This window comes from Panthera leo, chromosome D2, assembly GCF_018350215.1.
Source record: "Panthera leo isolate Ple1 chromosome D2, P.leo_Ple1_pat1.1, whole genome shotgun sequence".
NCBI lineage: Eukaryota > Metazoa > Chordata > Mammalia > Carnivora > Felidae > Panthera > Panthera leo.
Genome location: NC_056689.1, coordinates 79,560,727 through 79,585,164, shown reverse-complemented (window position 1 = coordinate 79,585,164; position 24,438 = coordinate 79,560,727). Strand labels below are relative to the sequence as shown.

Below are 24,438 nucleotides of genomic sequence, written 5' to 3'. Positions count from 1 at the left end.
TCCCTGGTGGCCGCCTTGACTGGACTGGAGCACCTGGGTGGCTCAGCCAGTTAAGCGTCCAGCTCTCGATTTAGGCTCGAGTCATGATCTCATGGTTCGTGAGATCGAGCCCCGAGTCAGGCTCTGTGCTCACAGCATGGAGCCTGCTTGGGATTCTCCCTCTCCCTCCCTCTCTGCTCCTCCCCTGCTGGCTCTCTCTCTCTCTCTCTCTCTCAAAATGAATTAATAAACATCAAAAAAATAAAAATAAAAATCCACCGGACTAACTTAAAACCATACAGAAACAAATGGAGAGACAGTAATCACAGGGAACCCTGCACATGGGGGACTAGGGGTTCAAAGGCCAGCTCTCACCAGCTCTGTGACCCCAGGCAAGTTACTCAACCGCTCGGAAATAAGAATAGTTAGCCATCCTCTGGGGGTATTATGCTAAGTGAAATAAGACAGTCAGAGAAAAGACAGATATCATACTTTCACTCACATGTGGAATTTGAGAAACTTAACAGAAGACTACGGGGAGGGGAAGGGAAAAAGATAGTTACAAACAGAGAGGGAGGGAGGCAAACCATAAGAGACTCTTAAATACAGAGAACAAACTGCGGGTTGATGGGAGGGGTGCGGGGCAAGGGAGGGGAAAATGGGTGGGCATCGAGGAGGGCACTTGGGATGAGCACTGGGTGTTGTATGGAAGCAAAGAATTGTGGGAATCTACTCTGGAAGCCAAGAGCATACCGTATACAAGGTATGTTAGCTAACTTGACAATAAATTATATTATACAAGCAAAGAAAAGAACAGTTAACCATCCCACACAGCTGCTTTGAGAGTAAATGAACCAATTTCTGGTGCAGGGGGTCCCTTTTCTGCTGCGGCCAGTTTGTGTTTTCCCAACCACCTTAGGAAGAAGACACCTTACTTCACCACCCACAGTGAGGAAGCTAAAGCACAGAGAGGTTAGGTAACCAGCCCCTGGCGAAACAGCTGAGCTGGGATTCACAGCCCGGCAGGTCCCGGAACCTGTGTGCTTAACCACGAGGCTCCAAAGACCAGGGCACGCGAGAAAATACTCAGATTCTGGCAAAGTCTTAATTTGGAACTATTTTCAAGGCCTAACTACTGCTTTATTTATTTAACGTTTATTTATTTTCGACAGAGAGAGAGAACATGAAAGGCAGAGGGGCAGAGAGAGAAGGAGACACGGAATCCGAAGCAGGCTCCATCCAGGCTCTGAGCCGTCAGCACAGAGCCCGACGCGGGGCTCGAACTCACAGAGTGTGATTTCGGGACCTGAGCCGAAGTCAGACGCTTAACCGACTGAGCCAACCCAGGCGCCCCGCCTAACTGCTACTTTATGCAGCCTGATCAATGAGCTCTTCCCAGCCCTATGTAAGCCAGAGCCAGAAGCCAGGGGAGACCTCCACTCAGGCACCAGGGAGGGAGGGGACCGGGCTCATGGCAGGCTCACCTGCACCTCACGGCTTCGTAAAACCCAGATGGAGCACAGAGAGCAGCCCGCGCGGGGTCACACGCCAGACATTCCATCCCTTGCCCACGGGCCGCGAAGCCCAGGCCCTTCCCCAGGCCCCCAGGCCCCCCTGCCCCTGGGCCAGGGCCGGTCGGGCTGAAAGGCGCCCACCTAGGCCTCCTGCCCTCGCCGCTGCAGCTTCTGATGAGCCACTGCTGTCCCCTCCCTGCCATCAGCTCTCTTTACAACCCCACATACAGGACACGCAAAAAAAAAAAAAAAAATGGAGAAAAGGCTCCGGTGCTGTGCTACAAAGACCCAGGCAGATCCTGCACCTGCCTCCACCTGCCTCCGGGGCGGGGGAGATGATGATACAAGTCCCCCCGCAGTGGCCACCCAGCTGGCTCCACGAGGGGCGTCTGCTCCTGAAGCACGGGCGGCCGTACCGCGGGCCTTTCTCCTGCAGCCCGCCCACCTCTCAGTCACGCGTTGGGGCCTTTAAGGGTTTCTTGCAGCGGCAGAAGGGCTCTGCTCTGGCCAGCCCGCCATCTCCAGGCTCCCATCCCGGGTCCCCTTGCATCCTCAGCCCCCACCCCCAAACTCCGTCATTCAGAGCCTGCAGAGCGGCCAGCCCTGTGCCCGCTCGGGGCGGGACACGACGCAGGGCAAACACGGTCCCTGCCGACCGGGTGATCCCCTGGGCGGCCACCCTCACCCTACATCCCTCACCCCCTGCGTTCTGCATCTCACAGAGTCCTCTTTGAGCACCCCTCCTCCCAGCCCCTCTGGACAAACACTCTGTGCCCGGCACCGGGCTGGGAACTCCTCCTCCTCGACACTGCTGAACACACAGCAGGTGCTTGCAAAGCTGAGCTGCCTCTCAGATGTGCTCCTGGTGGCAGCAGCAGGCAGCCGACGTGGGCCACGTCTCCTAGCACGGCGGTGAGGGCGGCGGAGAGCAGGTGCCCCAGTACGCTGGGGTAGAGCCTACTGCACTCGTGCTTTTTAAAGAAAAGCCAGCTTTTCCAATCGAGCGTCTCTCCCCCGACGGAGGCTTGTGCCGGGCCATGCTGGCGGGCTGCCACAAGGCTACAAGCAGGAACAGAAATAAGCATGGCCGTACCCGGACTCTTCCCGCCCCGCCGTCCATGAGCACTGCCGTCCCCCCACACACGGGGAGGCCAAGAGCCGGTCTGCGAGAATGTCTTGGAAATCGGAGGACGTGGTCTCTAGGGGCGAATTTTCAAAGCGGTGCCGTGACTGTGATTCCACCCAGAGGTGGGGGCCTGGCTGGGCCTGCCCTCAGGAAGGCCCCAGAGTTCTGGAGGGTCGGGCCCGGCTGTGCTGTGCACACGTGTCATATCGCTGACCTATCCCCCCCACAGTTGGGTATTTATCGGGCTCCTCCTTTGTACCAAAGGGAGTACTTCCCCCTAAACCCTCATTTTACAGATGAGAAAACTGAGGCTCGGCGTTTCTTCCAGCTGGTAAGTGGCAGAGCCAGGACATGAGCCTGGGGCTCCCCTCTGTCTATTGTCTTCCACACTCAGCCTTCCAAGCAGCAGCCCAGGTGAGTGCCCGGAAGCCAAGGACAAATGGTCCCTTCTCCCACACGAACACGTACACGACAGGGCTAGGCTTTCATCCAGGCATAGGGACAACTGTGACAGACGAATGCCCTGGAATGGCCTTACTGGCTGGGGTGACCTTAGATGAGTCGGCTTCTTCCCCAGAAAACAGCAGACTTTCTCCGCCTACCCTGAGGCTCGGAAGGGGGCCCCAAACGTGAAAACGGCTGGGAAGCCGAAAGGCCCCTGCCAACGGAAGACGGTTGCTGCTCAGTTTCACAAATGCAGAGCGCCCAACACGTGCAAGGCATCGTGGGGAAAACAAAACTGGCAAAGACTCATCCCTTCACGTACAAAGCAGGGTGGGAGACGGCAGGGAGGCGGACGAGGCAGCGGAAGTCTGGGGTCTTCCCCCCCTTCCTTGTAGGAGTGTAGCCCGTGGCGCCTGGGCATGGGAAGGGGACCAGGGACCCAGGGGAGGGGGCCCTGGGGCAGCGGGCGGGCGAGGAGCAGGTACTCAGCAGCCGGGCAAGGTCAGGTTGGCGACATTCAGGGGGACTGAGCAAATACGTAAATGGAGAGAGAATAACGTAAAGCAGGCTTCTCCCTGTAGAAGGAAGGCACAAATGTGCAAAAGCGTAAGGCTGGGATGAGTGAGCCCTGTGGTGTCGGACTAGAATCAGAGGTACTGGTGTGAGTGTGCTGTTTCTGGTAGTACAGATTCACAGGTGCTGATGGGTGGACGTGTCAGTTGCAAGTGCGTGTGTCCTACTTCTGTCCGCTCAGAGGGTCTCAGAACAGCGACCCCCCGCCCCCCCAGGCGTGGGAAGACCGCCTCGTGCCCTAGGGTTCCATTCTAAATATCACTCTCCACTAAAAGGAACCAGGGCTCCTTGAGAAATGGGCGGCTCCAGGGCTGACGCAAAGACAGAATATTATGAACCTGAAACATCTCTTTGTGCCAGAAAAGTAAGGAAGGGCTCGGAGAACGGTGGGGATGTGTCCAAAGGACTCAGCTGCCGCTAGCCACGTCGGGGACCACGTGAGCACCGGAATAAATGACAGGAGGAACAGATGATAACCCACTGAACTGAACAGAATTCCGCAAGTCCGCACGGGTATCAATAAACGGGGAGGGGAAAACATTCTTCTTTACGGTAGAATGCCGACATCAAGCATAAGAACGAAAAATGCAATTACTTAGCAACCGTCACAGAAATAGTTAATTCAAGGAGCAGTAATAGACCTTAGAGACAACAGATAGAAGCAGGGTGAGGACTGGGATTGTACATCCTCCAGTCACCCCGCAAATCGTCATACCTCACAAAGGGGGAGAAAAGCCCATACCTTTGCATAAATTTACGGCGGTCCCCGTCTTAATCGGTCAACGTCAACACCACCGATACTGCTGGAGGCCTCCCGACAGGATGCGCCCAGAAGCACGCAGCACCACTTCTGGGATATTCTGGCCCAAAGGGCACAACGCAGGTCGTATCGCGGGGAAACATCAGATGAAGTGGGAGCCCCGTGATCCTCAAAGGTGTCAACGTCCCGAGAGCTGAGGCAAGGGCCAGCGAAGCAGTCTAGAAACAGGACCACACAGCTGCCTGCCCCCGGACCAGACGCTCCTCTCTACAAAGAACATCACGGATCTACCGGTGAAACCTCCCAGGTCCAGCCCTGGGAGACCAGTACGTGGAATTGTTTCTATTCTGGAAATCTCAGAAAAGGTTTGGAAACAAGGAGGCCGTGGGAAGCCCCGGCAGTGGCAGATGATTCTCCTGGAGGTGAGGTGTGTCTGGGGCACGACAGACAGGGCCCTGGGGTGAGGTCCAGCCTGGGCTCCAGCCTGCCATGGGGTGACCCCTGACCTGGAGACAGTCCCTCTGGGACTCTCAGCTCATCCTCATATGAAGCCAGGGGTCCCCTAAGGGCCCTTCCGTGTGGGAGGACCTGGGAGTTCCTTCACTAGGGAAGGCCTTGAAGGCAGGATTCAGGCAACTGAGGAAGGATATGGTAGGACAGGTGGTGGGGCACAGCACGAACGAAGGCTTAGGGGTGGGATGGGGCAGAAGGGGCTGGAGCGGCTCGAGGACCCCCAGGCCTGCTGCCCCAGTCGCAGCACAGACACCGGCTGCTGCAAGAGAAAATGGGGCATGCAGGCAGGTGTGGCCGGCATGTGGGCTGGGTGCGAGTGCATGTGGGTGTGCCAGCACGCCCATCCATGTGTGCTGCTCGAGGAGGCCTGGGTGTGAGTCGAGGGGGTGGGGGGGAGGGCTGGGTGCGTATCTGTGTGTGTGGGACCTGGGTATGCACACGTGAGGGTGCGGGACCCAGCCGTGAGTGTGTTGCGGGTGTGAGTGTAGGGGACACGGCGCGTCACGTGTGAGTGGGTGTGCACGCGGCCCCTCCCGGTACCGGCAGCACGGCGCCCTCTAGCGGCCGCAGCAGGAAGCAGTGTGCGAGGAAGGGAAAGTGAAAGCGGGCCCTAGCAGACCGGGAAGGAGGCGGTGAGGCCCAGGGCAGACGCGATGGGCAGGGGATGAGAACAGGAGGAAAGGGCAGAGGAGAAAACCGGAGGAGAACGCAGAGAAGGCCAGGCTGCACTTCTCCCGGCGTTCTCCTCAGGGACTAATGTGTCTCCAAGGCTGACACTGACCTTCTTGGGTGACCCGGGGCACTGGCCTCACACGACACCATGGGGCTGGCTTGGCCCTTCAGCTAGGGGAGCCTCCAGACCTTCCGATGCCCCTCCTCCAGTCAGGGCTGGCTCAGGCCCCTCTGCCAGGGACACACCCTAACCCCCCACCCCATTCCTGGGTCTACAGTCCAAAAGGCCAGAGAAAACGGCCCCGGGCACCCTCTCTGTGCCCGGGAGGCTGGGATCCCATCCTTGGGTGGCCACTCTTCCACAGGTGAAAATATGTGTACCGACACTCCTGCCCTGTCTGGGCCTCAGTTTCCACTTCTACAAATGGGAAGCGGGGCCACTAAATCTCTGTGTCTGTCAGTAGGCAGATAGGGGGCTGTCCCAGGCACCACAGGTTCCTAGGAAGCTAGCTCCAGGGGCTGGGAGGCTAACTTCTGGGCCGCCCCCAGGCCTCAGGGCCTCACTCTGTGGCCACCTCCCGGCCTCACCTGGGACCCCCTTCCAGTGCCCCGCAGGGCCTAGCCAAGCTGTCCACAGTTTGAAAACCTTTCCTTCTTGCCCAGGACATGAAGCAGGCTTGGTCAGGGACCAAGAAGGATAATGACGGTCAGGTACCAGAAAGGGTTACTACTTCCAGTGCTGTCCCCCGACCACCAGCCAATCAAAGAGCAGGTACACCAAGCAGGTGTGGAGGGAGCCAAACCCAGGCAAAGCCAGAGGGCAGGGCCCAGATGGGCGTGTCTGCCCCTGCCTATCCCACCCTCGCAGCCACTGATGCCACCACACGTGCCCACCTCCGCCTCTCCTGTGCCTTCTCTCCCGAGGCCCCTCTGGGTCCCTCCCCAGTCTCTGGGTGGACAGAGTACCGGGTGTCGACGCTGCCCCTGAGGGCTCTAGGCGCATAAACTGGGGAGAACACGGGCCTCCCGATGCAAGACAGCCAAGTGGTGAAGAGGCTGGAGGCAAGTGGGGCCCTGCCCACTGCGGGGGGAGCACAAACCCGCACAACCGATTTGGAAGTGTGGCATTGTCTGGTAAAGCTGACCCTGCGTATTCCCCACGACGCGGCAATTCCAGCTTTAGCGGATCGACACTACAAGGACTCATGCCCACGTGCCCACGAAACATGGATCAGACGTTCCTGGAAGTACTTCAAAGAAAGCTTAAACCAGGACCCACCCAAGTGTGCCCTCCGGAGGAGGGGAAGAGAGAGGTGTGTTCACACCAGGGAGGATGAACCAGCTATGGCCAGGTGAAACAGGCAGTAACACCAGTTAGATGAAGGTCAGCCCAGGAAAACCCAGCTGCATTCTTGGGGGAAGCCGACCACATGGGAGAACCACAGAGAACACCGCGAAGCAGTCCCCAGGCAGGGCGCCATGGAGGCCTCTGGCTTTCCAGCCCCACGGGGCCCGCAGAGCACAAGGTTTTCTCTGGCTCTTCGCTGGGGTCTGTGTGTCACGAGTGCCATCTGCAGGGAACAGGGGGAGGTGCAGGGACCCCCGTGCCCAACAGAAATGCGCTGAGCCCTGATGTGAGCCGGGGAGGCAAGCAAGAACTTTCTAGCAGCTACACTGGCAAAAATTAAAACAGGCAGGTGAAATTAACATAAAATATTAGCACTGGAGCGTGTAATCGGTACAAAAAATTACTCACGAGCTTTTTCACATTCTTTCTCTACCATTCAGTCTTGGAAATCTGTCTTGTGCGTCCAGCACATCTCGATTTTGACCAGCCACAGTTCAAGTACTCGGCAGCCATCGGCAACACATGACCACCGTCCTCAACAGCGTGGCTCTGGAGAGCGGCCAGGGCCGAGAGGCCTCCCACCTGCCCTCCTGCACACAGAGCCCAGCCTCCTGTTCTGCCCTGTGGCCTCCTTCTCAGATGGCTCATTTGCTGCCTTACCAGTGACAGTGGTCTTCTCACTCTGCCCTGTGTGCTGACAAAAGCTGATTTACGTCCTTACAACAAACAAATAAAAAGATACAAAATTTTGGGGTGCCTTCCTTTGAGGGCCTGGGGAAGAAAGAGGGCCTAGATCTCAGGTGTGCCAAGGGGCTTTAAGAGAGTCTCTAGTGCCCCAGGAGGGTCCAGGAGGTGGCTGGCGGGCCAAGCGTTCCTCACTCCCCTTGCATCCACTTGGCCCCCAAACCCACAGGTCTCTTGGCTCTCGCACACGGGAGAGGGGCCTCACAGTGAACAGGTCCTTCTAATCCATTTCCTGGACCCTGTGAAAACAGATCGCTCAGGACAGATGCAACCCCCCACCCCAATCCAAGTACCCCTGGGTAACCGTGTTTTAACCAAGTCTCTACAGCATCCACAAAACTGTACTTTCTCTTCATGGCCACCATCAAAACCATCTAGAACAAGTCAAGACAATGCTCTAACGTCTAAGACACCCTCAACGGCCCCACAAGCCAAACCCGGACACCACAGGGCACCTCCACGTGCCCACAAGCACCTGACCCCTGAGAGGTGCCCATCGGCAACCTGACCAAGACTAGGCTGACTTTTGACCCGGGAAAGAAACACGGCTTCTCTGGACACAGCGGGTCGGTTCCAAGGTGTCCCTGACCAAGGATGTGCCATCTCTAGCTTCTCTGTCTCTCACGAACTGAGAAGACAGAGCAAAAGGAGACAGAGGGTGATCAGGGAGGGCCGAGGGCCCACAACCTGTAAACCGCCCCCCCACCCCCCCACTGACTACTTTGCCCAAATTGGGCCTGCCCTTCTGTGGCCTGGGGCAGCTGGAGCCTTTGTTCTCTTGTCTCCACACTAAACCCTATTCAAATCCCAGCTGTGAAACTTGGCCCCTGTATCTTTTGATACTTTACCTGACCTATGAAAAGGTCAGCTAGGCCCCTCCTTAGAGGACAGTTATATAAAGGTCAGCAGATAACCACATCCTGTTCTTTTTGGAAAGAAAACGAAACGAAAACTGGGACACCCCAGGAATCCATGGAGGCAGGAAGGCAGATGAACTTGACCATGTGCAGGGACACTCACCTGAACTTGCCCGTCCGCACCTGCAGGGCTCTCATCCCGCACCGCTGGGCACCACCGACGTCACCCACGATATCGTCTCCAATCATGATGGCCTGCCAGGCAGGGAAATGAGCTCAGAAGTGATGTCAGGGGAGTTTATTCCTGTGCTCCTTCAGCTGTTTTGACATAATCAACTGCTTGATTTGATGTTTAAAACTACTACCATACAAATTAGGCAAGGCAATATTGTCATCGTATTGACTAAAAGTCAACCCACCTTGAATATATCTCCTGCTGCCCACTCTCCCACCCCCCAAGAGCCGAGTGGCTCTGAACAGCGCATACGTGGGCAATCTGAAATCAATCCTCAGGTGTCAAAGTGATAACGGTGTCACAAGGCCACGTGGGGAGGCTGACACAGATTCGCCTCTACTTGAACACAGGCTGAACTTTACCTGCAGCTAAAAACTCCGTAACCAGGTGCCAACCACTAGCCCTGTGAAAATTAACTAAATTTCTGGCAAATCTTTGTAGCTCACAGTTTAGGACCTTTTGCTTTCAATAATGAGGGTACTACCTATAAAACCAAAATAATATGCAAACAAAAATACACACACACACGCGCACACACACACACACACACACACACACACACACACAAAGGTAACGCTTGCAGCCCGGTGATCATTTCAAAAAGCAGCCTCTGGGATATACTCTCCCACCCGACACAACATGAAAACCAGACAAATTATGTGAAACAACAGTTTTCAAGCCACTGGACATCAAGCAATGAAGGGCAATGATTTTTAGGACACAGGAAACATAGGAAGTGAACCCCACGAGTATATTCAGTTTCCAGACTGTGGGTGCAGGGAGGGAGAACCACACAGAGCCTGGCAGACTCCCCGAATGGAGGGAAAGAGCTAAGGGCTGGGAGACCAAGGCAGCTGAAGTTCCCAGGATGGAGTATCAGAGAGGAGGAGACTACCCAGAGTAGAAGGGCACAGATCCACAGAGGGTCCCTCTGAATGAGGCAGCATTCTGCAGACTGCTGATCAGCACACGTGAGTGAGGAAACCACCCGAGGCCAGGGAAAGAATCACACTGCAAAATGAAAGAAAACAGTGCCCGGACCTCACACAGGGTTGGGAATAGTGCCTGTTCCCACCAGCCAGACTGGAAAATCTCATCATTCACAGGGCACTGGGTAGTGTTCTCAGGAGCATCTTGCCTTCGTAGTGGGGAGTAATTAGTCTTAGACCAAACCCTGCTCTGGCACTGCCTCCCAAGTCTCTAAAGCAAGACCTGGAAGGATCAAACTGTTTCCAAGTCATTTAAGTGCATCCCAGAACAAAGTGCATACAAAAATATCCAGAACCCTCCCCCTCCGAAAAGTAGAATTTGCAACGTCTGGCAACTAATTTAAAAAAGCGATCAGACATGCAACGAAGGCAAACATCACACATAATGAACAGAAAACTCAATCCATCTAAACTGACCCAGAACTCACACAGATGTGGGAATTAGCAGACAAAAACATTAAATTAGTTACTGCAACTATCTTACATATGTTCCAGATGTCAAGTAGGGACATGGAAGATAAAAGAAAAGATCCAAATTGAACCTCTAGAGATGGAAACTACAACAGATTGTTTTTTCCGACAGAGAACTGCTTTTATTTTTAATTACTAATAACAGCGCAATTTACTGACATTTACAACTAATCGCAAGTATGCGGTACTAAATAATGCTTACATTTTATTTATACTGGTAGCACCTGAAATACATTATGTCTGGAATGGAAAATCTGCCGAATGAAATTAATAAAGGATTACACAACACAGAAGAAAAGATTAATGAACTTGAAGATATAGCAATAGAAACCATCCAAAATGAAACCAAGAGAAAAAAGTAACTTAACAAAAATGAACAGAATACCATCAAGCTAGGACATGACTTCAAAGGGCCTGATACACATGTAACTGGAGGATGAGAGGAGGTGACAGAAATAAAATGTGACTTCCTAGTGGCTAAAAATTTTCTAAACACAATAAAACTGATAAATCCACAGATCCAAGACCCCAATCAACACCAAACACAAGAAACATGAGGAAAATTACATTAAGGCACAACATAATCAAACTACTCAAAGTCAGGGACAAAGCAAAAATCTTAAAAGCTGCTGGAGCAAGAAAAAAGTACTGTTACACAGTAAGAAACAAAGATAAGACATGAGATTTTCCACTGGAAACAATGCAGGTGAGAAGACGGTGGGGCGCCATCTTTAAAGTACTGAGAGAGGGAAATGCCAACCTAGAATTCTATACCCAGCAAAAGTATCCTTCAAAAACAAAGGCAAAATAAAGGCATTTTCAGATATCTTAAGCTTAAAGGCATCATCACCAACAGATCCACACAAAAGAAATGTAATAGGAAGTCTCTTAGGCAAAAGGAAAATGGTACTAAGTGGAAATATGGATCTGCACAAAGGGACAGAGAAAGAGTGATCCATGGCATATGTTGATCCCTTCTTCTACCAGCCAACTCCTAACAGGCTTTCAAGACCACCACCTTTGAACCCAGCTGGGATATGAGGCCCCCCCAAAACCCTCTGGTTACCTCCTGGCACGTCCCCTACTGCACTGTACTGGTTCACTCATCGTTCTTTTCTAGAAACGTGTGAGCTCCTGCAGGCAGGGCTATGGGTTGATGCTGGCACTTAGCTGATATCCAAAAACTTGACTGGATCAGTGTCCTAATTTAAGGCATGGCTGCCGACGTCAGGAGACACTTAGGAGGTACAGCCAATAGGTCTCCTCACTGGTCACCAAAGTAGAGTCTACTTCAGTGCTGTCTGAACTTTAGTCATTAGTGGGTCTCCTTTTGCGATATCCACATGTATTATGAACATTATTGTTTACATTGATTCATACCTTCTTACATATGTACTTTTTTTTTTTAACGTTTATTTTTGAGACAGAGAGAGACAGAGCATGAACAGGGGAGGGGCAGAGAGAGAGGGAGACACAGAATCTGAAACAGGCTCCAGGCTCTGAGCTGTCAGCACAGAGCCCGACACGGGGCTCGAACTCACAGACCATGAGATCATGACCTGAGCCGAAGTTGGACGCTTAACCGACCGAGTCACCCAGGCGCCCCACATATGTACTTTTAAAGAAAAAAAGAACAGCTTCCCTCACTTAACTACCACAAAACTCTGATTAAAAGCTTCAAAATATTCTCAGGACAAGATTCTGCTAGTGGAAGAAAAATCGGACGCCTTAGACATCAAACACGCTCCAGATCTGTTCTCAAGTCCAGTTGGGATTTTACGTGGTTGGAGGCCAGATGGGTCTGAGAAACCGGACTCCACGTGACAAGACGGGTGTCCTGATGCCGACAGGGTGGAAGCTTTGAAACTGACAGTCACTCCACAAGTCTCCCCTCTGGAATTCAGATGTCAGGTGTGGGTGGCTAATCAGTGAATAGATACACCAGCCAAAATCAAGGACAATCCAAACGATGACTGTGAGGCATTCACACTGGGGAAATGAATTTGGACTCTGCCTGTAAGGACAGGAGTCCGCAAGGAACATGTCTCCCATCTCAGAGTGGGGGATATAGGGCAGTGGAAGCAGAGGCAGGCCTTGTGTGACCAGCAGAATGGACAGACTGAGCTCAGGTTTCAGATGGGGCCAGAGGAACCAGGCTCAAACTCCAGCTCTGTTAGCTACTAGTTCTGTGGTCTTGGGCAAGGCTCCGCTTCAATCTGTGAAAGGGGTCTAAGTGGTGTGGCATTTAAATGAAACCATATCAATTACGCATCGAGGACAGTGCCTGCACATAAGTTATCTGCATGTGTTTAAAAGGAAAAACAGGGGCGCCTGGGTGGCGCAGTCGGTTAAGCGTCCGACTTCAGCCAGGTCACGATCTCGCGGTCCGTGAGTTCGAGCCCCGCGTCAGGCTCTGGGCTGATGGCTCGGAGCCTGGAGCCTGTTTCCGATTCTGTGTCTCCCTCTCTCTCTGCCCCTCCCCCGTTCATGCTCTGTCTCTCTCTGTCCCAAAAATAAATAAAAAATGTTGAAAAAAAAAAAAAATTAAAAAAAAAAAAAAAGGAAAAACACACTAGGAAATGTTTTGTTGGGGAAATTCCTGATCTAGCCCTGTTAGAGATAGTCCAGTCTCTATGATGACACTCTTGCCTCCAGTGACCCAGCACTTTTGTATTAAGCCCCTGTGGGGGGCAGGCAGTGGGGACACAGGGGATCAAAGAGACACAGTCCCTGCCTTCATGGAGCTCCTGGTTGAATACAGAAGACAGATGTTCATCAGACAATTTCATAAATACACAGCCAAGAATGTGATAACGTGCAGGAGGCTGTGAGGGGTAGTGGTCGGGGAAGGCTTCCTGGAGGACGTGAGGTTTTGAGCTTCAACCTGAAGGGCAAGAGGGGCCGGCCAGGTTAGGAGGTAGGGGCACTCCCAGCAGGGGACCCCATATGTGTGCTAACAACCCATCTGCCGCCCTTCCCCAGGGCAGGGCCATACAATGCATTCCACAAAGCACAGGCTAATAAGCCCGAAGCGACTGTCCTTGGAAACATCTGAACAGGCATTCAAATAACTGGAGAAATCACGAAGAGTTTGTGGAAAAGGCCAAAGACTGAGCTGGTGCCACTCTGGGTGTCAGAGAGGTAGTTCCAGGTAAACACGAGGCTCTTCTAACAACCAACACAGGCTGCCTCGGAGGTACCACTCAATCATATTCAAGCAGAGGCTGAAGGGGCCTTCATCAGGGAGGCCCCAGGTAGAAGCTCGGACACGGACAATGACCACCAGCACTGAGACCTCTGCCAACGGCTAGTGGTCACAGCCGCCTGCCACATGCATGAGGAACTTGAAAAAAACTGCATTTCTTCCAGCGAATATTCCAAACTTCATACGCTTCACCAATGGCCTCCGATCTTATCTCCAATCCCACGTTTTCCAAAGTCAGTTTTGCACACGGGTGACACGCTGTTTGATTTTAGGTACAACACGGACACGCATTTTAATGTAACCGTTTTGCATTTATTTTTAGAGTAATCTCTTTATGGTAAGTAAGGGATTCTGGTTTTCCATTTAAAGGAGTGATCAAAGGTCCTTTTATTTATTTATTATTTTTTTTAAGTTTATTTATTTTGAGAAAGTGAGAGAGAGTGTGAGCAGGGGAGGGGCAGAGAGAGGAGAGAGAGAGAGAATCCCAAGCAGGCTCAGAACTGTCAGCGTGGAAAGCCCAGTGCAGGGCTTGAACTCATGAACCTCAAGATCATGACCTGAGCCAACACCAAGAGTTGGTCGCTCAACCAACCGATCCACCAAGATGCTCCCAAAGTTCCTTTTAAAATACATTTATTTAAGTTTTTAAAAATGAATCGATTTAAGGGGTGCCTGGGTGGCTCAATCGGTTAAGCATCCGACTTCAGCTCAGGTCATGATCTCATGGTCCATGAGTTTGAGCCCCGCATCGGGCTCTGTGCTGTCAGTTCAGAGCCTGGAACCTGCTTTGGATTCTGTCTCCCTCTCTCTCTGCCCCTCCCCCACTCATGTTCTGTCTCTATCAAAAAATGAATAAACATTAAAAAAAATTTTTTTTAATTCCATCGATTTAAAGAAAAATTAAGTGAGTAATAGTGCCAGTGCCAAGTACCCAGGTACGGTAAAAATTGGAAATTTCTTCTAGGATGACTGTTGGCTTGGGAGAGCACTGCCAAATACAAATGGGTTTTTTTTTTTTTTCTTAGTGTTTACTTATTTTTGAGAGGGGGGAGAGGCAGAGAGAGAGGGAGACACAGGATCCGAAGCAGGCTCCGGGCTCTGTGCTGTCACAGAGAGCCCGACGCGGGGCTCGAACCCATGAACCACGAGATCATGACCTGAGTGGAAGCTGGACACAACTGACTGAGCCACCCAGGCCCCCAAATCCAAATACAAGAAACAGCCAGGGGGCTACGTGTGCCTCCTGACAAGAGCAGCAGGGCTCACACACGGGTGGTCCTGCAAGCCAGGGTCACCGGGGCCACCACACGGCTCCTCCGGGAGGAGGGCGCCGGACCAGCCACGAGCCCCAGGATGAGATTCTGCTTTCTGCCCTTTCGAGGCCTCTGAACGTTCCTAACCTTCCAACCTAGGGCCCTGTCCATTGCTACCGGAGGCTCCGGGGGCCATCTTGCTAGAAGTAACTTGGAAATGAAACAGGTCTTCCAACGAATCCGTGTCAAGCCTGATGCCTTCCACGCTTCTGGGGAAAAGAAGATTTTATGCACACGTTCCCCCAAGGCAGTAGAAAGTCTTCGCCCTCGGAACACAGCCTCCCGGGGCTTCCTGGGCAAGGCCATTTGCTGCTGTGACCCACAAAGGCGGAAGCAGAGATCTGGGCCCTTGGAGGAAGAACTCCGGAGAAGCGGCCGCTGTACTCGGTCACGATGAGCCGATGCCCGATCCGGGCGGCGCCCCGAAGCCGCGTGTGAGGCTGGGGGAGCGCAGGGGTGCCGGGGACGCTGCGGGGCGTGCAGCTGCCCGGAGCAGTGATGCCTGTCCGGGCCAGCTTGTGGGCTCCGCAAACCAAAATGCACTGGGGCCTCCGGGGATTTCACAGATTTACTATCGGTGAAGGGCAATGATCACGCGACGAGGGGCAATTATTGCCAATCATTTAGGATTTAAAAAATCATTGGCAAGAAGATAGAGGTCAAGAGGTGCGCCGTCGGGGGAAATAAAAAACCCCTACCTGTCAGGCCCGGGATGCACTTCCTTTCTGACTGCAATACGGTGAAGGCAGGGCAGAGGCACCCGGCGAGGCTGGACTCCCAGGGAACACGGAGACCCGGAGAGCCGGAGGGAGCACTGAGCCCCGCAGGCAGGTCTTCCGGTCTGAGCTTTCAAGCAGCTTCGTTCACGTTTCTTCAATCTTTGCCTGCCAGCACCTCCTTACCGTCTGCCAGGGGAAGAACCCGCGCTGACAGGTGACCGTGTTTGGGAGCAAGCCCACCTGTCATACACTTTCTGGTGGCCCCAGGACTCTGCCCAGGAGCTCTCCTCCCTCTCCCAGGGCAGCACAGCAGGGCTGGAGGTGAAGGAGCCGGGGGCTCAGCCCCGAGGGGCACACACCCCTCCAGGGAGATGCCTCAAGAGGACATCTAGCACTCGATGCGTCCCGGGTCTTCAGCCTGCAGGTCTGGAGGCACCCGGGCCCCCTCAGAGACCCGGAGATGGCCCACGGCTAAGGAATCCCCCCACAGTCCGACACATTCGTGAGGCCCAATTCCAAAGCACAGCACAACTCAAATACCGCTATGTCATAAAAAAGTAAAAACAGTGTGGTAAGGATGGGGGTGGGGGGATACAACCGGTAAGGAAGGTAAACGGATACCACCTTTCTGAAACAGAAATAAGCAATGTTCGGGGCACCTGGGTGGCTCAGTCGGTTAAGCGTCCGACTTCGGCTCAGGTCACGATCTCCGGGTTCGTGAGTTCGAGCCCCGCATCGGGCTCTCTGCTGTCAGTGCAGAGCCCATTCTGGATCCTCTGTCTCTCTCTGTCTCTCTCTCTCCCTGCCCCTCCCCCACTTCCTCTCAAAAATAAATAAAACATTAAAAAAAAAGAAAAAAAGAAGCAATGTGCATCATGGCCCAACAACTACCCTCTAGGTAAGATTTCTCCACAAATAATTAGATTTGTACAAAAGGGCACACATACAAGGGTATTCATAGGGTTTGGTACGATAGGAAAATTGGGAGTCATCTAACATCCGACAACAGGGGATACAAAGAACATTATGGTATAGCCCATATGGAAGAACACCACAGAGCCACAGACGTTATTTTGTGAAAGTGTCTAAAAAGGCACAAAGGAAACTGCTCCCAATACAATATTGTATTTAATACTTAATATTGGAAAAAAAGAAGATCATTCAAACTGTGTGTTAAAAATGTATCTACAGATGGGGCGCCTGGGTGCCTCAGTCGGTTAAGCGTCTGAATCTTGACTTCAGCTCAGGTCATGATCTCATGGTTGGTGAGCTCGAGCCCCACGATGGGGGGTTCCGTGTTGACAGAGCAGAGCCTGTCTGGGATTCCCTGTCCTCACTCTCTGCCCCTCTCCCCCTCTTGCGTGCTCTCTCTCTCTCTCTCTCTCTCAAAATAAAAATAAACTTTCTAAAAAAATGTATATCTAGAAACTAAAATATTGGAAGGGTTACGCGGGATCTGTTATTCTGGTTCGTGGGATGAGGAACAGTGTTTTTCCTTGTACTTTCTGAATTTTCCCTGTTGCCTTTAACAAACATCACGTACTTCACACGATGAAATTCTTGTGCTTTGAGGAGAAGAAAATCTTATTTTTAAAAAGGCTCTTGGGGCGCCTGGTTGGCTCAGTCGGTTGAGCATCCTATTGCGGCTCAGGTGGTGATCTTGTAGTTTGTGAGTTTGAGCCCTGAGTGGGGGGCTCTGTGGTGACAGCCCAGAGAAGGTTCTGGATGCGCTGCACCCCCTCTCGCTGCCCCTCCCCCTCCCACGCTCACGCTCACATACACCCTTGCTCTCTTTCTCTCAAAAACAAATAAATATCGTTAATAAGTAAGTAAAGGTTTTACAGACCCCTTGTGACTGGGATACATGCCTACGACAACCTCAGAGCCACAATTTCCCGAAACTCCAGACAGTCTCAAACCCGGGGCTGTGGTGTCAGGCCTGTCCCTGTCTGGAGACAGAGCTTCACGTTCAAATCCGGGTTGCAGGAGCTGGTCCGCTCTCTCCCGGTGCTCTGGGCTCACACGGTCCCTGCAAGGTCTCCCTGAACTGACACCCAAGACTCGCGGGTGGCGGGCCTGAGCTGGCGGAGGGGACTGGGGATGGGCCTTCCGTGGAAATTCCCGAGGGGGACGAGGCCATGAGAGAAATGAGTGGCCCCGCTTGGACACTCCCTCCCCACCCACAGGTCTCCCCACCCACAGCCTGTCCCCGTAGCCGCGTAGCTAGAATGAACGATCTGAGAACCAGTGAGCAGAATGACAGCAGAATGACAGAGCCTAGTCCGCGTTTTATGCCCTGCCCTCTTGGGAGAAACCTACAACCCTTGCCCACATGTTCGACAGACCATCCCTAGGGCATTTACCCTCACCCCCTGAGATCCTGTCTAACTTTATTTTCTATGGTTGGTATTCAGTCAACAATATTTAGTATTTTTGAAACTAGAAAGTGATACTGTCCTACTTCGTGTGCCTTTAAAAAGTCCAATCACCAAACCGAAAAATCCTGCTATGTGGCTGATGCCCCCCTGGAGGCCTGGGGCACAGCAAAGGCCTGGAGGGGATGGGGTCCTGGCCAAAGGCCTCATCAGCAGATTAATCTTGGGTTCGGCACTAGGGTTTCTGTGACTATTCCCTAATGCTGTGGTTCTCACCTGGGGGGCAACCTTGCCCCTGGGGGGATATTTGGCAACATCTGGAGACAGCTGTGGTTTCACAACTGGGGGAAGGGGTCCTAAGCATCCGGTAATGCACAGGGTGGCTCCCCACCACAAAGAATGATCTGGCTCCCAAATGTCAAGAGTGCCGAGGTGGGGAATCCTGCCTTGACCTCAATATGGAGGTGCAAATGCCTATGACGAGGACTGGAGCAAGGACTCCACGAAATAAATAGGTTTGTGACAGTTCACGTATTCGAGGTCCTTCCTCTCCAAGCCTTGGGCTTGGAGTGAGATGGGCGCCCCCCCCCCCAACCCCCAGCTTCTTGGCTGCTGTGTACCGACTCCCGTGCTAACTAAGCACTCTGGTTTCAACAGTCCCAATTTCCATGAAACCTGCATGATTTGCAAAGGACGGAATTTCTACGTGTATGGAAAACTGCCAAAACCTTCACATCATTCGGGCTGTAGTATGAAGCTGTAAAACCACCCACTGATTTCAAAGCCTTAAGCCATGAGAAATTAGGTATTTCTAGAAGCAACCTTTAAGGTATGTTATTCTTTGCCTTATTACTGAATCCTGGAAAGGGCCTGCTTACCTCTAAGAGGTTTGAATTTCCAATCTATTAGAGTAATACCAGCAATCTGTCATTTCTAGGCTATCGAGGAAAGGTTAGAATGGAAATTGCATTTGGGTGGTTATGTCCATTCTGAGCGCAGGCTGAGGACTCAGCAGAGGCAGCAGGCCCTGGCCTGGAAGGAGCAGTTATCAAGGGAAATGACTGCTGATAACTTTATTGATTAAAGCGGCTTGAAAAATTTAAGGTTTGCCACAGCCCTGGCACTTCCACAGCAAGACTGCTCCTCACAGGCATTTTTCATTAAAAATAAAGAGGCAGGATCAGAGAATTATTACCTTGTGCATAAGACACAGTTCATTTGAAATGGCCTTATTTTGAAATACTGCCTTAAAAGGTCTACACATCCTGAGGCTCGAGTAACGTTAATGAACGTTTTAGAAAAACGGTGGGGTGAGGGTTTAACAGCACACAGAAGTTGCCACTCAACTGTCAAGGGGAGAGACAGAAATGACATTTGAGGGTGGAAGGGAGAATGATAATATGAGAAGTAAATAAGATTCAGCTTTGCCACATGTGCTCAGAGCCACCAGAGAAAACAATTCCTTAGCTGCCCAGGGTATCCGATGCTCGCCATCGACTGGACAGCCGAGGGACCTTGACCTCATCACACACAAAGACTCACCAGGAATCTAAAACACAACGCCCACAGCCCCAGCACCCGCCACATGAGATGCCCAGATTAACGGGACGCCCATACGGGCCTCGGCTGCTCTTTGGGGTTTGGAGAGGACAGTTTCTCATTCAGAATGGAAAAGGTGCCAGCGGGGAAAATAACTGAAAAATGCCAAAAAGCAAAAAGAGGAGGGGGGAAATCATCCCAGGTCGAACTCTCCAAATACATCCAGCGATAATGTGACGTCCAGTGCCCCCGGCCTTACTTTCTAGACAGGGGCAGCTTTTGTTGTGTTGTCTGTTTGGAGGAGGTTCTGAGACGACTATGATCACACTGCTCATATAATTCTAAATACCGGCTTTTAAATCCAAGTTATGGGAGCCTTTCTTCCGCCCTGTAACAAATCATCTTCAGAATTTATTCCCTCTTAAACGTATCCAATGAGTAGGATATAAATATATACACAGTTGTTTACATTTAAGAAATGGAAAGGTGGGGCACCTGGGTGGTTCAGTCGGTTAAGCGTCCGACCTCGGCTCAGGTCATGATCTCGCGGTTTGTGAGTTCGAGCCCCGTGTCAGGCTCTGTGCCGACAGCTCAGACCCTGGAGCCTGCTAAGGATTCTGTGTCTCCCTCTCTCTCTGCCCCTCCCCTACTTGTGCTCTAACTCTCTCTCTCAAAAAATGAATAAATGTTAACAAAAGGAAACAGAAAAAAAGGTAAGCCATAACATTTATAAAAAGGGCTACCAACGAGACAGGAGTAGGAAGAGAAAGAAAAGGACAGAAGCTCCACTCCCTTAACTGTATCTTATTTTAGGGATTTGATTTTGAAATCAAGCAAATATTTTACATAACTACAAAAAAAACGTAAATGTTGAGGGGTGCCTGGGTGGCTCCATCAGCTTCGGCTCAGGTCATGATCTAAGTTCAGGAGTATGAGCTCAAGTGCAGCTCAGCAAGGAGCCTGCTTGGGATTCTCTCTCTCCGTCCCTCTCTGCTCCTCCTCCCCCGCCGGGTGGCTCAGCTGGTTAAGCATCAGACTCTAGATATCTGCTCCGGTTGTGATCTCACAGTTGTGAGATCAAGCCCCACATCAAGCTCTGTGCCGAGTGTGTTGTCTGCTTGGGATTCTCTCTCTCTCTCTCTCTCTCTCTCTCTCTCTCTCTCTGTGCCTGTCCCTGGGGCTCGAACTCATGGGTCATGAGATCATGACCTGAAGTCAGACGCTTAACTGACTGAGCCACCTGGGTGCCCCTAAAAAAATCCTTTGTTACCTTGGGAAGATGCTAGAGAATCAACTCATTATTCTGAAAACTAATAAACAATGAAAAAAAAAAAAAAAACAGGCATTTATCTGGAGTTCCCTATATGAACTGCGCCCCAGGGTAACAAACAGTTGGTGAGCAGCTTTCCTATATAGAAATAATCCAGAGGGAAAAACGAAGAAGGAATGACAGAATTCAAATATCACCATTCTGCTGCCTTTGATGAATTAAAGGAGTCAACACCAATCACGAATAGCAGCTAACAACACAAAAGGAGAAAAGGGGACACTCTGTGCCTACTGATGGAGGACACATCACCGCCTATAAAGTAATCATGAAAAAACTGAACCAGACTCTGAGCGAGCTTCTAGATCTAACTATCAATCTCCAGAGAACAGAGGACAGACGAGCATGTGAAGGAATACTTCCGAGGTGTAATCAACGAAATCCAGACTGTGGGAAATTCCACAGGACAAACTGCCCAGTTTCTGCTTCATAATGTTGCAAGGAAAAAACAAGAGGGAGATGGGGGTGGGGTGGAGTTGGGAATCAGTAGATAAAAACACCGCTTGAGAATCTCACGGACCAATCACAATGCAAGAGCCTCATCTGAGTCTGATTCAAACAAATTGCAAGCAACATGAAACAATTATAAGACCAACAAGGGAACGTGAACAATGATTAGACATTTAATAATATTAAAGAATTATTGTTGGTATTCTTTAGACGTGATAATGGCATTATCTATGATTTTGAAACAAATTCCTATCTTTTAGGGGCACCGAAATATTCATACATAAAGTAACAAGATTTCTGGGATATGATTCAAAATAATCTAGGGCAAGGGCGCCCGGTTGGCTCAGTCAGTTAAGCATTTGACTCGATTTTGGCTCAGGTCGTGATCTCATGGTTCATGAAATCGAGCCCCGTGGTTGGCTCTGAACTGACAGCCAGGAGCCTGCTTGGGATCCTCTGTCTCTCCCTCTCTCTCTGCCCCTCCCCTACTTGCACACACACACGTGCACACTCTCTTTCTCAAAATAAATTCATAAACATTTCAAAATAATCTAGGAGAGGGGCACCTGGGTGGCTCAGTTGGTTAAGCCTCCGACTTCGGCTCAGGTCATGGTCTTGTGGTTCGTGGGTTCGAGCCCCACATCAGGCTCTGTGCTGACAGCTCAGAGCCTGGAGCCTGCTTCCGATTCTGTCTCCCTCTCTCTCTGCCCCTCCTCAGCTCGTGCTCTGTCTCTTTCTGTCTCTCAAAAATGAATAAATGTTAAAAAAAAATTTATCAAAATAATCTAGGGGAGAAGAATGGGTAGAGTATAGATTAAACAAGAGGGTATTAATATTGAAAGGGGTCCTAATGGCCAAATACGGGACAATCTGACAACAAAATAAATAACAACGGGAATGAATTGTAACTTAGAGAATAAAACAAATAGCCCTGAGTCCATATTGGAATGAACAAGCAAATGGGGACAAAAAAAGGAAAGCTCTTTCTTACAGTAAATTCCAACTAACAAATACAGAAGGAATGACAGAAATACAAAATGACCATTCGGCAAACACCACAGTAAGAACTGCTTCAGGTAAAAATTATCACTGGAGGGGCGCCGGGGTGGCTTGGTCGCTTGAGCATCTGACTCTTGACTTTGGCTCAGGTCATTTTCCCCGGGGCCATGGGATCGAGCCCCACATCTGGCTCTGCACTGAGTATGGAGCCTGCTCGAGATTCTCTCTCTCCCTCTGCCCTCTCCCCTACTCACTCTCTCTCTCTCTCTCTCAAATCAATCAAATAATTAATTAATTAATTAAAAAGAATGATTGATCAATGGATGCAAACATTGAGACGGGAAAAGAAAAACGGGAAAGGATACTTACACAGACAACATGCTTTCCCACAGGATACTTACTAGTTAATGGGACAAGGAGTAACTTCACAATAGAGAACCCTGGCACCTATCACCTCCGACACTGATCAAAGTGAACCTCACCAATAAGGGGCAAAGTGCCATCATGCACCTGTCCCCGTGCAGCACACCAAGAGGGCACAGCACTGTTTCTGTGAGATTCCTGCCCAAAGTGCATAGCCAAAAATTAAATGAAGTCACAAGGAAACATCAGGAAAAAACCTGATGTTGAGGGATATTCTACAAAATAACCAGCCAGTACTATTCAAAAATGCCACGGTCCTTAGAGACCAGAAAGGCTGAGGGACTGGCCCAGGAGGCAGGACACAGGGGAAGGGACTGCTAAATGCAACGTGTCCCATATAAAGATGCAGATGTGCTGGCCCATGATGACATCTGATCTTATAATTCTCCCACGATTGTTATGCAAGATGTTAGCATTTGGAGAAGCTGGCTTCAGGGCAGATGGAAATTCTCTGTGCTAATTTTGCGACTCCTGTAAGTGTGAAATTACTTCAGAATGAACAGTTACACATAAGTTTTTAAAGTGGTTATTAGTTGATAATTAGTGAGGCTTGGTGATGGGAAACGAGGAGCTCATGATGCTACTCTCCCTACTTGCACAGATACTTGGAATGTTCCATGACAAAAAGTTAAAAAGAGGGGCTCCTGGGGGGCTCAGTTGGGCGTCTGACTCTTGATTTCAGCTCAGGTCATGATCTCACAGCTTTGTGGGTTTGAGCCCCGGGCTCTGCACTAACAGTGTAGAGCCTGCTTGCGATTCTCACTCTCTTTCTGCCACTCCCCTGCTCACACTCGCTCTCAAAATAAATAAACTTAAAAAAAAAAAAAATAAGGAAAAAAAGTTAAAAAGAGGGATTTCAGAGACAAAACAACCGCACAGGAGATGTGGACCCCGTTTGGATTTGATTCAAACACATCAACGTCAAAGAACATTTCTGAGCCAGGCAGGGAGACTTAAATACGGATTACTGGGAAATACTAAGGAATCACTGTTGATTTTGTAGGTTGGGGTTTTTTCCACTGTGATAAAAAAACACATAAAATGTACTAATGTAACCATTTAAAGTATACAAATCAGTAGCATAAAGCATAGTCACATTATATGACCATCACCCCTGTCCGCTTTCAGACATTTGTATCACCCCAACAGGAGACTGTCCCATCAACAGCCCCTCCCCACCCCCCACTCCCCCGGCAATCACTAATCTATTTTACGTCTGTACAGATTTTCCTATTTGGGACGTGTCATACAAATGCTACGTAACATGTAAAATACGGCCTTTTGTGCCTAGCTTCCTTCGCTTCCCGTGTTTTCCAGGTTCATCCACATCGTGGCATTGATCAGTATTTCATTCTTTTTATAGCTGAAATATTCCATGGTGTGAATAGACCGCATTCTGTTTATCCGTTCATGTGTCGATGAACATTTGCATTGTTTCCGCCTTTTGGCGATGTTGAATAGTGCTGCTATGAATATTCATGTAGAACTTTTTGTTTGGACACCTGTTTTCAATCCTTTTGGATGCGTACATAGGAGTGGAATTGCTGGGTTATAGGATGCTTCTGTTTACCTTCTCCAGGAGCTGTTTTCCAGAGGGGCTGCCCCATTTCACATTCCGGCCAGCATTCCCACACGAGGGCTCCAATGTGTCCACATCCTCGCCAACGCTGGCCATCTTCCCTTGTGTTTTGTTTTTAAAATGATTATGGATGGCCATCCAAGTGGGTGTGAGGTGGGATCTCACTGTAGTTTTGATCTGCATTTCCCTGACTGATGGCACAGAGCATCTCTTTGTGTGTTTGTTGGCCATTGTTAGATGTTTTAACGTGTTGTAGTTATGTGAAAAATAACTATCTTTTTTTT

General features: G+C 50.7%; 1 protein-coding gene across 2 annotated transcripts in view; it reads right to left on the bottom strand.

Annotated features, from left to right (window-relative positions):
• LOC122201867 (phospholysine phosphohistidine inorganic pyrophosphate phosphatase) overlaps positions 1-24,438 on the bottom strand; it is a 120,275-nt gene that overhangs the window by 64,248 nt on the left and 31,589 nt on the right. For both annotated transcript variants that reach the window (XM_042907824.1, XM_042907823.1), the window contains exon 6: positions 8,694-8,785. In XM_042907824.1, the coding sequence (XP_042763758.1) occupies positions 8,694-8,785 (92 nt within the window). The remainder of the gene's footprint in view (positions 1-8,693; positions 8,786-24,438) is intronic.